Genomic DNA, 17126 nt, shown 5'->3' with positions numbered 1-17126 from the left:
CCCCATGTTGATGCAGGAGGGTGGAAGGGAGATACTCAGCAATGTTTCCTCTGAAGTTAAAAGTAGAAAAAAGAGCTCTCTGCCTACTCTCTACTTATTTAACACACTTCCTTCAGGATCTCAGATCAGAAGAGAGGGAGCAGACATTTTGTGTCTGATACATTTTCTCACTTCCCTTTTTTTTGGGGGGTGGGCCTCCATCTTCATTCATGGTGATGCACCAAAAGCGTTAGGATTATTCTCTTACTAAACGGTACAAACTCTCTTTGGTCATCTTCTAAATTATTTGTACCAGTGGCTTATATTATACTCAGTGATCAAGTTGACCAAACCTCATTCTTGATATGCTAATGAGTACATCAAAGTACCAACTCTAGAAAATTCCCTTCTCAAGAAAAGGTGGCTTTTCAAGAGTTGATGAAGAAAATTTAATTTTGTGAAATGGAACACGAAGGTTGCCTTCTATGTATTTTCATTATCACAATCTTAATTTCCCCCAATGCAGCTCCCTTTGGATGACTGGTAAGAAGATCACAGACTTGGGGAGGAAGTAAAAACACCAAAACCAAAACCACATTTGTGTATTTTAAACACCTGCTTTAGAAGCAGAACTACATACTTTTCTCTGTTTCTCAATTGACAATATATATTTTGATGTTTTTGCTATTTATTGTAACATTTTCTTAATACAGAATATTTTATAGGTGACAGTTTGCTAACCCTGATGATTTGTATATAATTTTATAAAGTAGGTATTTTTTACTTTGTATGCAAAATATGATATAAGATTTAAGGCAAAATGTTTATGTGTAATCTGTTATAGCGGGTTTTAATCCATAATGTATATAAAGGAATTAAATAATATAAGTTGTGCATAGTACACATCACATCTGCACTTATTTTTCTCAAACAGGTTGTGGCTCCTAAGAAAGCTCGATTAACAGAAGCTCAGAAGTCCTTAGCTGAGACAATGGAGCTTTTGAATCAGAAGAGAGCAGAACTGGCAGAAGTAGAACATCATCTGGAAAATTTACAAAAGACATTTCGTGAGAAAACAGAGGAAAAGGCTGCTTTAGAAGACCAGGTGGAACTCTGTGCTAAGAAACTTGAAAGAGCCTCACAATTAATTGGAGGACTGGGTGGAGAAAAATCAAGGTCAGGTTTCTACTCATTTTAACAAGATTTAAGAAGGTCATGCTTGAACATGTGACCTCTGTTCCATATTTGTTACGATTACTTCCAATTTTAAAAATCGGAATGGTTAAAAATGGGAAAAAATTGTTTAAAAGAGACAAAGAAGGCAAATGGTAGTAATTTTTTATATAAGTGGTTCATGGTTGTTGGTTATACAATTTTTTCCATTTTTGTGTATGCTCAACAATTTTTGTAATAAAATATTTGGGGGAAGTACCAGATACATGACTCACTTTGGTTAAAATCTATTTCAAAGAAAATGTAACTGGCTGATTTAACAAAGCCAGTTAGCTTTAGTCTAATCTATTTACTTGGACTAGATGGCCAGATGTTTGATTTATTAATTATATTTGTTCAATGATAAGGTAGTAGGTCTTTGACAATACTTTGTAGTGAAGTTAGATGGTTTTGGAATAGCTTTTATTGTGAGTGAGGGCTTCATTGAATGGAAAAAACACCCCCATTACCAATAGTAGTTCAACTTCTATACTGCTTAAATATAAGTTTTTTGTAATGTTTCTGTGTTTACAGTCTAACAGTAAATACTGAAGTGAATAGCAGAGCCAATAGACTAAATCATCCTAAGGAAAATTATTAGGCAAAAATGCTGTTGTTTTGTTTGTTTTTGCTTATTCTGAAGGGTCAAGTCCTGTAAAAAATACCTGATACTCTATTATCATTCTTACAACATCACTCATATTACATGTGTGTGTTTTACCGCATATTAGAGCTCAAAGGAATCCAACTTCCTCACTTTTCAGAAAAGCAAGTACTCAATATTTCATATACTTTTGTTACAGAATTTGGACTAGAAGGCCCTTGCCCTTTCAACTACTGTCTTCTGTTATTCTCTATTGAGAATCTGTTTTGCCTTTGGTTTGTCACACAGATGGGCTCAAGCTGCAGATGACCTTCAAATAACATATGAAAATTTAACTGGTGATGTCTTAGTGTCAGCAGGAGTAATAGCCTACCTTGGTGCTTTCACATCTGGCTTTCGACAAACATGTACAAAAGATTGGAGCATGTTGTGCAAGGTACTAGTTCTATATTAAGTTTTGTTATAGAACATGCAAAGTACATTTGGGAATATTTGGGGAGAAAGGGAGATAATAAGGACAGAGAAAAAGAAGAAATAAATGAAAATATAGGGTCTTTCTGGTGGTGTTTATTTTCTGCTTTATTGACCAGTAAAATACTTCTACAGTCCAACTTTTAATTCAGGTTTTTCTGATCCTTAGAATTAGTACATAATACCTAATGACAATTCTATACTTTAATTTTTGAAATATTTCAATTAACAATATGAAAGAAAACATCAGATTTTTGTTTATTTCTTACAGGAGAAAAAAATTCCATGTTCAGAGGAGTTCCTGTTGAGTAGGACGCTGGGCGATCCAGTAAAAATCAGAGCTTGGAATATCGCTGGGTTACCAACAGACACATTCTCTGTAGATAATGGAGTAATTGTTAATAACTCTAGGAGATGGTAAGGAGCAGAAAATTTTAATTTTTTCCATTATTTTATTTGAAAGTTTTCAAACATATATTAAAAGTGAAAGAATTTTACAAGAAGCACCAGTATAGGTGCCACCTCCTGTATCCCACTGTTAACAATGCATTGTATTTGCTGCTTGTCCACATTAATGTGTCTAGTGTAAGTCCAGGCATTTCAGCATGCATTATTACTGACTAAAGGTCAACATTTGTTGCTTTTTCTTTGGAAGTAAAATTTATATACAATGAAATAAAACTTAAATATAACATTTTGTGAGTTCCAAAAAAATTTATATACCTGTGCAACCCAAACATCTCTGAAGGTAGAGGACACAATCACCAGCTGGCCTTTGTGTCCTTTTCACTAAGTCCCTGCCTCACCTCACCCCAGAAGATCTTTGTTCTGGTTACTTACCATCAAATGTTAGGTATGCCTGTTCTAGAACTTCATATAAATGAAGTCTCACAGTGTGTGCTCTTCTGTGTAAGGCTTCTACAACTCAGCACACGTTTTTTGAAATTCATCCAAGCAACTGCATGTTTTGGTACTTTGTTTCCATTTTTAGTTGCTGAGTAGTATTCCTTTGTATGACTATCACTATTTATGCATCGTCCTATTAATATAGATCTGGGCTATTTCTGCCTTGTGCATGCTAGGCAAGCGCTTTACCATTGGAGCCACACCCAAGCCCTTTTTTTGGTGTTTTGTTTTTGAAATAAGGTCTCCCTAAGTTTGCCTTGGACTGGCTTCAAATTCAAAATCTTCCATCTTTCACCTCCTGAGTAGCTGGTATTATAGGGATGAGACACCATGCCCACTACTTTTATCCTTTTAACCTTTCCTTTAGTGAGAACTTATGAACTGGTCTGAAAATGACTTTAATTTTCTCCTCAATTTTAATCAAAATATTTAGATCATTTTCACACAATGGAATTATTGTCACATTTTTATTTAAATATACCATCTGGCTAGTTCTTTGCTATCTCATCTGTTCTTTTTCTACTTTGATTGAGATTAATTGAATATTTTATGGTTTCATTTTTATCTCCATTGTTGGTTTATTGGTTATACACTCCCTATTTTCATTGTTTGCTCCAGTGTTTATAATATCCAGCTTTAATTTATTACTGAACACTTTCAAGTACTTTCACATTACTATTTATAAATAGGCTAGAGAAGTGGCTTACTGGTAGAACACTGCCTACCATGCACAAAGCCATAAAAAACAAACAAATTCCTAGTATACACATAGCATAAGAACCTTTCAACAGTATATTTTTATTATCTTTCCTATCTATTGTGCTGTTTTATATTTTATTTTCATTTGCTTTTAATTCCAAAACACATTGTTACTATTTATGCCTGAGACAGTAATGTATCTTTTAGACTGATTAAAATATAAGAAAAAAAGTCTTCTATATTTACCTTCATCCTCCCCATTTTTAAACTTTTTGATTTCTTAATTTTTATTTTTGGATCTTTTCATTTCTTTATGTTTCTGTCTTGTTTCATATTTCTTTTGCCTGAAGAATGTCTTTAACACTTACTGAGTTCAAATATGCTAAAAATAAATTCATTCAGCATTTTTGAAAAATATTTATTTCATCTTCATTTTGGAAAGGATTTTCTCTGAGTTTAGAATTCTGGGTTTACAGTTGTTTTAGCTTTTGTTTTTATCATTTGTTTGTTTCCTTTAAAATGTCAGCCCATTGCTTCTGGCTTGCATAGTCTGATGAAAAATCTGTAAATCTTATTTTAGTTCCTTTTTACATAAAGTGTCTTTTTTCCCCCCTCTGGCAACCTTCAAATTTTTCTTTATCTTTAGTTTTCAGCAACTTGATGTGTCCAGGTGTGTAGTCACATGTGTGTGTGTTTACATCTTGATATTTATCCTGATTGAAGTTCTCTGAGCTTCTAAGATCTACCTCATTGTTTCCTTCTCTTTCTTGGATATGTTGTCACATTTGTAAGTTCTGTTTTGTACAATCCCATCATAAAGCTCTGATCTGCTTTTACCATTCACCACTCTTTTCCTTTTTGTGTTTCAATCTAGATAATTTCTGTTAAGTTATCTTCAAATTAATAACTTATATTAGCTGTCTCCTCAGTTGTGTTAGTCTCCTTCGAGTCCATGAAAAGAATTGTGTCTGATATCCTATTTTTTATTTCTAGTATTTCCACTCAATTCTTTCCATCTTTCTGCTGGTGATCATCTTCAGGTATGCTGCCCACCTTTTCTACTAACTCTTTTAACTTTTAATCATAGTTATTTTTAAAATGCCTGTCTGATATTTTCAACATTTGTGTCATCCCTCAATATGTTTCTGTTGGCTTCTTTGTCCATTGAGAATATTTTGGAATGTTTCTTGCTTATTTAAGTTTCATATAACATTTGACTAAATGCCATAGATCATGAGTCTAACAATAGAGACTGAGCTAAATGGCATTTACTCCTGGAAGTGGACGTGCTTCTTTATCATACCACCAGTGCAGAAGCTTGATTCGGGGTCATCACGAAAAGAGCTAGGTTTGGGTTTTCTTGTTGCTCTGGTAAATTGCAGGAAATTAGAAGTTTCAAATTCATATAGTTACAGGTCCAAACAGAATAGGGGCTGGAGTTCTGAAGTATTTTCTCAGTATTAGAGTTTTACCTTCAGCTTTCAACCATTCCTGTATGTCCTTGCCACGGAGAGTGGTGGGGTCTCTCTCTCTACTTATACTTCCCATAAAGGTAGGTTGCTGTTGCCTGGTACTCTGGGTTAGGCTTATGTTGGAAAAGGGTGGAGGTTCTCTATTATTCTGCATCATACTCAGTTTTAGGAAGGCCCTGGGCACATGGGCCATGGAGCAGACTTTTTCAGGCTTCCTGCCCTTCCTTCCTATGACAGCTAAATTCTGCCTCTGGCTATGGTTGGTTCATAAGCAGTTGTTTCCTACCCCTCTCATAGGAATAAGTCATTATTTGGTAAATATTGATAAGTTATGATAAGTTTGGGGCCAGATATTTTCCTGCCTCTATCCCAGGGTTTGAGGATTGGTTTTTGTTTTGGTCTTGGTTTGGTTTGTTGTTGTTGTTTTTTTTTTTTTTTTTGGTTTTTTTGGTTTTTGACCTTTCTTTTAGCTACAATTTGTATTTTGCTTCCAGGATTCCTAGGAGTATTGTTGGCCAAATTTATATCAATTTTCCAGCTCAAGAGTTTCCTCAGTCACACATATAATATGAATTTATACACTAAACCTTTTTGAGGTATAAACCCATAGCTACAGATCCTCAAGGGACACTACCAGCCAGAGGGAAGATAGGAATCAAAACATTTCATTCTTACCTCCTTATGTGTAGGCTTGAACCAATACCATCTATTAAAATTGCCATGATGACAATGTTGGAGAGAGCATAGCTCATAGGTTCACAAGATCCTATTTCTTCAAGTAGGTGTTTGGGATCTTGGGGTCCTGGACAGTATACTCCCTGAAACTAAATCTCTTCATTTGAAAAATAAATGGGAATACAATTCCTTTTCACTTTTTTCTCTCAGGACTTTTCTGAAGATTAATCTTGATTTTATATTTATATATATATATATATATATACACACACACATGTATAAAATACTTTGTGCAGAATGGTAGTGATATTTATTATTTAAATTACATATTTTTAAGCAATCTTGACATTTGTTTATTCTCTTAGAATTTTTGTTCTTTTATTTCTAGGCCTTTAATGATTGATCCCCAGGGTCAAGCCAATAAGTGGATCAAAAACTCTGAGAAAGAAAATCAGCTTAGTGTAATTAAGCTATCAGATTCAGACTATATGAGAACATTGGAAAACTGTATTCAGTTTGGAATTCCACTTCTACTAGAAAATGTTGGCGAAGAACTGGATCCATCTTTGGAACCTTTACTACTTAGACAAACTTTTAAACAAGGTAGATGGCAGTTAATATTGGTTGGCAGAACTGAAAGATGACTGGATTTTTTGTTTGTTTTTTGGGACTGGGGTTTGAATTTAGGACTTTGCACTTGCAAAGCAGGCACTCTACTTCTTGAACCACAGCTCCAGTCCAATTGGATTATTTTTGAGTATTGAAAGAAAATCACTACATAAACTTAATAATGCTAATAACTCAAAGCTTCTGTGTCATTGTTTTGAATGAAAAGAAATTTACAACAAGCTATCATGAATGAACCTTGGTTGAGTATTCTAAGATAATTATCTCACCCTTTCTTCTTTACCCTAATCACTGTTATCTAGACTCCTGTTCTATGGAAAGTGTGAAATATATCTTGTGACTATCGTCCACACAGATCCATTTCTATGAATAGAGATGGTGAATGTAGGCCAGACTTGAGTTTAGGCAAACATTTCCGACCATGTATCTTTCTGCTTATGAAAATTTTATCTCTGCCAAGTGGCCAAGTGCTAGTTCCTTTAAAAACTTTAGTTATATACAGATATTTTGGAATCATTGTTGAAATTTGATGGAGGAAGGAAACTCAGAAGAAATCTTGATTTATAAAACTCCATGACAACCACAGAAAATATCCTATAGTACTCCAGAATGAATCCTACTACATAGTTGCATACTTGCCTCTGTGTCTGTGACTTTTGTCACAACTGTTTTCTATTTCAAATTTCTTTAGAATTTTATTTGTAACCTAGGCAAGGCCTTAGAAGTACATAGGGGGATGGCTATGGAACTTTGGCTCATTTATTGTACATTTGTTTTCTTTAATACAGGTGGCATTGATTGCATCAGACTTGGTGAGGTTATTATTGAATATTCTTTTGATTTCAAATTTTATATCACCACAAAGCTAAGAAATCCACACTATATGCCAGAGCTGGCTACAAAACTGTCTTTGCTCAATTTTATGATAACTCCAGAAGGACTTGAAGATCAGTTACTAGGTATTGTTGTTGCAAAGGAGAGGTACGTATTTTCTTAAATGCTTGTAGATGGATGGTCTAGACACAAATATTAGTAGGCCATTAATATTTTTGTGATTATTTGAAATTGCTAAACTTTATTATTGCAATTAAAATAATTATGTAATCCTTTAAAATAGCCAGTTAGTAATAAGTAAATTATAAGCCAACCATGTAATATTGGGGTTCTAGTATGGGAGTCAGATTACATGCATGACTTCTGACTTGTTCTGATTGAGGCAGAAATTCTACCTGGGAAATTATGCCTTGGATATAATCATAAATGTTTTCAAAGCCTTGTTACTGAATGTTAATGAAGTTAGAAGATGTTTGAGATAAGAAGGAAAAAGCCTACTACATATGTATAAGTAATATGTTGTTTTAAAATTTGATGGGTGTGTCTGGCGGAGTGGTTCAAGTGCCTGCCAGCATGTGTGAAGCCCTGAGTTCAAACCCCAGTATCACCAAAAAAAAAAAAAAAAAATGATGGGTAGATATCTGTATATATATATAAAAAAAGATTATGGATGGACATCTATATATACAAAAAGAAAAAAAAAGATTGGGAAGGAATATTCCTTGTTGCTAACAGTAATTATTCCTGGTGTGGTAAGACTATGAGTAATTTTTGTTTTCTCCATACTTTTTATATTATTCATTTACTTCTATGTGTGGGGGTTGTTGTTTGTTTGTTTTTGCAGTGCTGGGGTTTACACTCAGAGCCTTATGCTTGCTAGGCAGGTACTCTACCACTTGAGTCACTTCACCAACCATAATAGGTGCTATTTTTTTAATGAGAAAAAATATAATACCTAGAGATGCTACAGTAAAGAATTGCTTCTGTGAGGAAGTCTTTGATTCCACTTAAAACTTTTTTTTAAATGTAAAGCAGAAGAGTTTATTGAGATAGAAAAGAGTAAAGTGGGAGAGTAGAGTCCCCAGGGATGGGGTCCACTTGAAACTTAATGTTGCATTATCAAATGTTGTTACATTAAATCAAAATAAAAGTGAAAGTATGCAACTGTAAGGTAGTTTTGTTACTTTCAATATTTCATTTGTGTTGTATCTAAGGTAGAACCTGCATAAGATTTTCTATAACATGGTGGGTTGTGTAATTTTGAAGTTTTATCCCATCATTATTTATTAAGACAGAGACATCAATTTTGCTTTCACCTAAAAAGCCAGTTGTGTGACCAGTCATCCTTTCTGTTTCCTGTTATAGAAGAAATGATGAAAATGAAAGTTGATGACAAAGCCAAGGAACAGATAAAAATAATTTCTTACCCTGAGTCTGTTCTCTCATTCTTATTCTCACATAATTTACTATGCCACAAGAATAAATCAAATATATCCTTAGATTTAATGGCATATGTTATCATCACATTTTACATATATAAGTAAAGCTTTTTTTGCTTAAATTTCTCATATTATTTAGATGCAAATATTTTCCTTAAGTTACAATTAAGAAATCAATCACTTTAGTTTATGTCATGTCTTTAAAATTATTTAAATGTCCACAAAATTTTGATAAATTTAGACTAAATGTTTCTATCTTTTTAGACCAGAATTAGAAGAGGAACGGAATGCTCTTATTCTTCAGTCTGCAGCTAATAAGAAACAGCTAAAAGAAATAGAGACAAAAATTTTAGAAACATTATCATCTTCAGAAGGGAATATTTTAGAAGATGAAAGTGCAATTAAAGTGTTAGACTCTGCCAAAATAATGTCCAATGAGATAACAAAGAAACAGCAGGTGAGAAAAGAATTCTAGAAGTGTTTTGATTCTAAGATTTAACTTGCTTCCAGTCTCTGAGGAAAATGCTATGATAGGCTTCCTAGGAAAGAAAAAGAATTGATAAACTATGAAAACATAGGAACTAATTTTAAACTCATAAAACAATATCTTCTTCTTTGAATTATTCAAAAATTGGTCCAACCTATATGGTATATATAAATAGCATATAAAAATAAATTTAGAAGATTTTTTAAATGTATTTGTTATTTTGGATAAGAAAAACAGACTAGGTCACCTAAAAATTGAATTTGAGAACTTGTCTTTCCTCTGTTAGTGGTTGGAGTTTGAGGTGTGTGGAAGTAGTTTCTGGTTGACTGCACAGCAGATGGTTCTAGGAACCAATGGGGTTGTTCCTCTGACTTTAACTCATCATATGTACATCGGGAAGATAGATATGAGAGATGCCAGTAGCAGGTGGAAGAAGGGAGGCAAGAAGTCTACAGCCAATAACATAGTTATTACGAATTCACCTAACTCGACCAAATGCTGTTTTTATATTCTGTTTTTATAAAATCATACAGTGTTGTATGTGGAAGAGACCTTAGCTAGCAGGTCTCTTTTGCACTTCTTTTTGACCCTATTTTTTAATCTTGGTGTTTCTCTTCTCCTAGATTGCAGAAAAAACAGAACTTAAAATAGCAGAGTCTCGAGAAGGCTATAGACCCATTGCTAAGCATTCATCAGTATTGTTCTTTAGCATTGCAGACCTGGCTAACATTGATCCCATGTACCAGTACTCTCTCATCTGGTTTGTGAACCTTTATATCAACTCTATTCATGACAGGTAAGCATTCTATAGTTGAAATACTTAGAGATTCATAAGAAGTTACACACCATAAAAAATGTACCCTTCACTCACTTTCTCCAGTGGTAATAACTTGCATAACTATAGCACAATATTGCAACCAAGAAATTGACATTGGTATAATCCAGAGAGCTTATTCAGATTTCACCAGTTTTACATTCACACGTGTGTAAATTGAAATGTTTTTAATAGTGAATACTTTGATAACATAAAAAGCTTATTTGTTAATTCATGTTACTTATTTTTCTTAGTTTTGTTTGACAATATATTTTCTTTTTTTTAACCTTTTAGTAATAAATCCAAAATTTTGGAAAAGCGCCTACGATATTTAAATGATCACTTCACATACAACTTATACTGTAACATATGCCGATCACTATTTGAGAAGGACAAGCTATTATTTTCCTTTTTACTATGTGCTAATCTTCTTCTGTAAGTTACTTGCTTTTTCTTAATTTACTTATTTTAAAAACCTAACTTGAAAATCTAATCTATAAAGATGGCTTCTCGCAGAAGAATATAATATTTTGTTTGGTTTAATTCGTGATTTTACTGTTAACCGTGGTTTCTACAACAGTATTGGTGTTCTTATGTTTATATGGTTTTTTAAATTTTTGTAAAAGTTCACAAAAATGTAACGTACAGCTCAATAAATTCTTACAAAGGGGAAATTGGTCAAGAAGTAAAACACTCCCAGCATCCCCAAAGCACTTCTCTGTGCTCTACCCTTTCACTCTGCCTAAAGTAGCTGCCATCCTCACCTCGAATACACACTTTACTTTTGTTTATATAGAAGCAAAATCAAATAATATGTGTTATTTTATTTGGCTATTCCTCAACATCATTTTATGAGATTTATCCATATAGTTTAATCATTTGTTTGTGTTTTTATTGCTTTATAGTATTCTGTTAAAGAATACATTAAAGTTTATCTATTCTCTTCTTTTTTTCCTTTTTGGCAGTACTCAGTTGAACTCAGGATCTTGTCCTTGCTAGGCAAGTGCTCTACCATTTATCTGTTCTACTCTTGATGAAGATTTGAGTTGTTTCCAACTTGCAATCATTATAAATTATAGAGCTGTGAGCATTGTTGTATGTAGCTCTTGGTGCACATGGGCACACATTTCTTTTAGGAAGATACCTAGAAAGAAATGTGTAACCTATTTTCTAGAACTGTTGTACTATCTTACATCCTATTAACAGTTCAAGCATTCCATTGTTCTAAATCTACACCAACATTTCAAATTAACATTGTTTTTGACACATGGTCTCACTCTGTAGCTCAGACTGGGCTTGAACTCATTGTCCTCATGCCTCAGTTTCCTGAATACTGGGATTATAGGCATGCACCACGTATTACCATTTTAAAAGTACATTTTGGTATGTAATAAATATTACTGCATCATGGGACCCAGTGTCTGCTGCTGAGAGAGTTCTCGGGCTCTTAGCTTTGGCATTTGTGTGATTTCCACTGGCTGCAAAACCATAGAGAAGAGGGAGGGGGTGGGGGAAGGGGGGGAGTAATGACTTAATCATTATATGCACATATGAATAAAGGAAATTTAAAAAAAAAGCCATAGAGAGGACACTTGGACATGTCAGAAGTAGAAAATGGAGTCAGTGACTTTTAAAGATGTGGCTGTGAATTTCACCCTGGAGGAGTGGGCTTTGCTGGGTCCTTCCTAAAAAAGCTTCACAGGAAAGTGATGCAGTAACCTTTAGAAACCTGGCTTCTTCTGTAGAGTCTACATTTTAGGGAAAAAGCAAGACGATTCTAAAATTGAAGATGACTACAAAACTTATCAAGTGGTTCAGAGCCATTGTGAACCTAAAGAAGGTAGCCAATGTGGAGAAACCTTCAAGCAGATTCCAGTTACAATTGTGAACAAGACAGCTCTTCCTGGCGTAAAATCATATGAAAGCCAAAGCCATGTGTGTAGAGAAATCCTCACTGGTCATTCATCTCTAAATAATGTATCTCGGTGTTCATACTGAACACAAACCTGATAAACACTGGAAATTTAAAGAAAAGATGTATAAATGTAGGAAATGTGGTAAAGGTTTATCCCAGTTTGCTTCAATATCATGAAAGGGTTCACACAGGAGAAAAACTCTGTGTATGTAAGCAACATGAGAAAGCAATCACAAAATCCTGTAACCTGCCACAAACATGAAAGAACTCATACTGGAGAAAAGCCCTGTGAGTGTAAGAAATGTGGTAAAGGTTTCATTTATCACATTTCCCTTAGGTCCCAAATGGAGTCACAATAGATGAAGTAGAGAGAAGCCCTGTGCTTATCAGCAATGTGGGAAAGCCTTGACTCACTCAGGTAACTTGTACAGACATGCAATGGCTCTTATTGCAGAAAAATCCTATAGATGTAAGCATCGTGATAAAGGTTTCCCTTCGAGCCCATGAATGGATTCACAGTGGCGAGAAACCCTGTGTATGTGAGCAATGCTGAAAAGCCTTCACTCTGTCCAGTCATGAGCATGGACATAATATGACTCTCACTGGAAAGAAGCCCTGTGGATATAAGAGATGTAATAAAGCCTTGACAGTTTTTAGTTCTCTTCAGAAACATGAAAGAACTCACATTGGAGAGATTTCTTTAATAGCGAATATGGGAATGCTTCAGTACCATATGACCTTTCTAGCAAACCTGACAGTGCATAGGAAAGAGTGGTAGTATCAATGTGAAGTGCATGGGAACACTTCCAGTCATCTGGATTGAATTGACATACACAAGGGTGCATATTATGGCAAGATATTCTGAATAGAAGGAGGTGTGCAAAAGTCTTTAGTTGACTCACACCTCAGAATGTGCCCACGATCAAAATCTTGTCAACGTAGAAAACAGAACCAAGGTGTCAGTTGGAACAAGCACTTTCAACCTCCTGTGAAAATTCATAATGTACTGGAACCTATGAATATAAGTCTTATGAAGAGTTTGACATGCAATAATTTGTATAGAATGCTCCAGAAATTACCTGAAAGAAATCCGCTAGATGTTAGAAATAAATTGCTTTTGACCATGACTCATACTTATTTCTGGACCATGTATTTCTAATTTTCACTCTTTTTTCTCTTGGGGTGCAGGGGTTTGAACTCAGGACCATGTGCTTACTCTCTCCCCTGAGTTAAGACCCCCACCCCACTTCACTTTAGATATTTTTTGGATTCAGTAACACCTGTGTCCAGAGCCGGTGTTGGACTTTGATCCTCTTCTGTATGCCTCCCTTGTAGCTTAGCTTATAGTTCATGCCACCACTCCTAGCCTATTTGGGTTTTTTGGAAATTTTGTTTTGTTTTTTGGTGATATTGGGGTTTGAACTCAGGGCTGCATGCTTGCTAGGCAGACATTCTACCACTTGAGTCAGACTCCAGCCCTGACCTAGTTGTTGACATGAGGTCTGTCTACCATTTTTGCAGTGACTGGTTGAGAAACATGATCTCTGCCCCCTGGTTGTTAAGATTATTGGGTTCTCCATCGTGCAGTGTCCTAATTTTCACCCTTGAAAATAAGCATCGAGGTGTTGAGATTAATAGGTAGTATCCTTTTTTATCATTAATTAATTTTTCTCCTTTCATTTGGAACCATCATGAATCCATGCATGAATTTAAATGTATTTGTAATAGCCCATGAAGCCTAATTTGTAAATGTTTTTTTAAATAAGTTTATTTGAAGGGCCACTGAAACATTGAGTTTAACGAATTGTTGGAATTTTCTCCTTACCTCATATGGCAGGTTCTTTTTATATTTTTACCGCATCCTTTTTTTGGGGGTCTCAAATGATATTTTAAAGGTAGATTTTATATTTTTAATTTCTGGATGTATATTTTCTTCAAAAGCTTTTTGTTCATTTTGTAAAGAGTGTCTTAGTTTTTTTAGCCAACTTATTGATGAACAAATGTTACCATTTTCATTTACTGATATCTGCAAGTATCCCATCTTACTCATGAATAAGACCAAGAATACTTTTTGTCAAATAAAGTATAATGGATGTGATACATTTAAAAAAAAAAAACAAACCTGAGACTGCTCGTTAACTTTGCTGAAAACAGGGGCATCTTTCTTCTGAAGTCAGCATTATATTGAGGAAAGCTTATGCATCAGCCCAAGTAGGTGGCAAAAATGCTAATAAAGAGCTCTACCATCTTTTGGTGAGCCTCATGACATGAAGGGTTAGAGTTTTTCCAGTTTAACAGTTCAGAAGTAGACTATGGAGCGTAACTCTAATAGCAGCCCATTGGTTGCACCTGGTCATTTAGCCCACCTGTGGGATATTGTCTCTATGGGAATTTTCCTGCCCCACTTGGGTACATTCAGACCAACTTGGGTCCTCTAATGGGTCTAAGGGAAACACCATTTCAGACTCACCACCACATCAGGGAGGTCGCTGCCTGATGCTCTGGCATCTCCTTTGGCTAGAAGAGGAGCCAGCTAAGTGTATGAAAAGGGGTGCAGGATCTATTGGAAATGGGGAGCTTCAGAATTCAAAATAGTTAGCAATGTTCTTTCCTCCCTTTCAGCCTCTTCCTCATCATCCTGCAGGGGTTTCTTTACTTTTTGGGGAAGTGGGTGGCATTGGGGTTTGAACTCGGCCACACGCTTTGATCTACCCCACCAGCCCTTTTTTTGTGATGGGTTTTTTTGGTGATAGAGTCTCTAGGATTATTTTCCAATGGCTGGCTTAAACCATGATCCTCCTGATGTCTGCCTCCTGAATAGTTAGGATTAGGGGCGTAAGCCACCAGCCTGCAGGGATTTTAGCTTCAATGTTTGGGATCTTTGCATGATGAATTTGGTTCCTTCCTTAGAGGCATTTTGATTATGCAAAAACCATAAAAGATTGAACATATGGAATCTCTTCCCACCTTTCCAGTTTTTGACAAAACAATTCCAACTGTAAGATAGTGTGGAAATTCAATGACTCATTTTTGGGCCACTTCTCCTTTGCATCTAGTACATACTTAGGGCATATGGTATTGCAATAATACATCTTTTTCTTATTCATAGGTTTTATAGCTATATAATCTATATAAGCCAGGAATCTAAAATTCTCCCTAGAGGGCTCCATGGTAGTACAAACTCAGTATTTCCCATGGTTACACAATTTACAATACAGATATTCCAAACACACTGGTTCCCGTATCTTGTGTCTCTTCTTTATTATTTGATCCTGCAGAATTTCAAGTTTTCCTGTCAAAAAACAAGTGGCCTGGGCTAGGTGCATGGCTCAAGCAGTAGAGCATCTGCCTAGCAAGTACAAAGCCCTGAGTTCAAACCCCAGTACACAAAAACAAAAGAAAATGGCTAGAGTCATGGCTCAAGTGGTAGAGGGCTTGCCTAGCAAGTTTGAGGCCCTGATTTCAAACTCTAGTGCCACCCCCTAAAAAAAAGAAGAAAAAGAAAACTAGTGGCCTAAGCCCATAGCTCCCAAAACCTCAAATAACAGAACAACAAGACAATAACCACAGAATTTCAAATTTCTTGTCAAAACAAATGACCTGTTCAAATGTCAAGAAAAGCAAAGTCCAATATTCACTACTGGAGAGGACTTGCCAAGGATCCTACTCAAAAGGCTTCTAAACTCACTCTTTCTCAAATTCACTGAATAGTGGTAAAAAGCAATTCATACTGGCTGAAGTGGAAAGAATAAAAAAGTCCCTGGAATAAAGGCAACTCCAGAAGCTGTGTAGGACTCTTGGATCTCTCCCCTTTTTCTAGGGTCAACTTGCTACAAGTGGCTTACTTGCAGAAGGCGTATTTTCTCTTGGCATGACTCATCAAAGTTGAAACCAGAGTTTAGGGGTAAAAAGCCAGGAGTTCCAACCAGATGAGGCTTGGCCACCAGTCCTATCCCAATGTGCCAATTAAAAACACAAACAATGGTTAATGACAGAAAAAGGCAATTTTATGAAATACAGCCACTGGGGAATATGGACAATGGGATTTAGTGACTCCAATATCATCTTTGGGATACTGACATAAATTTTAGGCTTACGTAGAAAAGGAGTTTGGAGGCAGAGGTGAGAGTTCCATGTAACTCTGGCTGTCAAGAATTCATCTCTCCCAGCACCTTGGATCTCAGAGAGCTAATTAGGTTTTAGATCCCCATTCTTTGCCTGGCTTCCTGGAGTTTTGCCCTACTTAAGCAGGCATTAGTACTTATCAATAGAATCAAGAGGGTATCAATGCAACTTTCTAGACCCTCTTTTTCCATTCGTTTCCCCCTTTTGGGTATTCTGCCTACAAATTTCAGCTACCTCTGCCCTCCTTAATTCTAATCTCTGCCTCTTCAACTCAATGATACTACCAAGTTTTGATTTTTTACCACCTCTGCTCTGCAGTCTGGAAAGTACCAGAAGGCAGATAGCTGAGGCAATCCTAGGAATCACCTCATTTGTCTCTCTTCTCTCAACGGCCACAGTTCTGCACTGGCTGTTGTACAGTTTCCCAAAACAGTTGTTTCATTAATTTTGTCCAATTTTCTACTTGTTTATAGCAGGAAATTAAGTACAGTCCTGAATATTCCATCTAGATTTTAATGTAGGTCAATTTGAAAATCAACAGTTTACAGCAGCTCTTATATTTTGGGACTATAGGGCAAGGAAAGAGATTGAATACCAGGAACTGATGTTTCTTTTAACGGGAGGAGTGAGCCTTAAGAGTGCTGAGAAAAATCCTGATCCAACTTGGCTACAGGATAAAAGCTGGGAGGAAATTTGTAGAGCAAGTGAATTTTCTGCTTTCAAAGGACTCAGGTAATTGTTTACATTTAATGATTTAACACTGCATATTGATGGGTAAATTTGAAATCTAGTGGATTTTTCATTTTTCTTTCTAGTTTATTGGTTAGGAGAAAGATGACCTTTTTAACACTTTGTATAAACACTTCA

General features: G+C 35.4%; 1 protein-coding gene across 1 annotated transcript in view; it reads left to right on the top strand.

The window, feature by feature from the left end:
• Window positions 1–17126, top strand: part of Dnah12 (dynein axonemal heavy chain 12) — a 201843-nt gene that overhangs the window by 152835 nt on the left and 31882 nt on the right. Inside the window, exons 54-62 of the mRNA XM_074044013.1 lie at window positions 914–1155; window positions 2084–2231; window positions 2538–2683; window positions 6407–6621; window positions 7434–7626; window positions 9183–9375; window positions 10029–10201; window positions 10514–10654; window positions 16833–16991. Of these exons, the coding sequence (XP_073900114.1) occupies window positions 914–1155; window positions 2084–2231; window positions 2538–2683; window positions 6407–6621; window positions 7434–7626; window positions 9183–9375; window positions 10029–10201; window positions 10514–10654; window positions 16833–16991 (1610 nt within the window). The remainder of the gene's footprint in view (window positions 1–913; window positions 1156–2083; window positions 2232–2537; window positions 2684–6406; window positions 6622–7433; window positions 7627–9182; window positions 9376–10028; window positions 10202–10513; window positions 10655–16832; window positions 16992–17126) is intronic.

This window comes from Castor canadensis, chromosome 10 (assembly GCF_047511655.1).
Source record: "Castor canadensis chromosome 10, mCasCan1.hap1v2, whole genome shotgun sequence".
Classification (NCBI taxonomy): domain Eukaryota; kingdom Metazoa; phylum Chordata; class Mammalia; order Rodentia; family Castoridae; genus Castor; species Castor canadensis.
The sequence above is the reverse complement of the archived record's forward strand: the minus strand, read 5'-3'. Positions and strand labels throughout refer to the sequence as shown.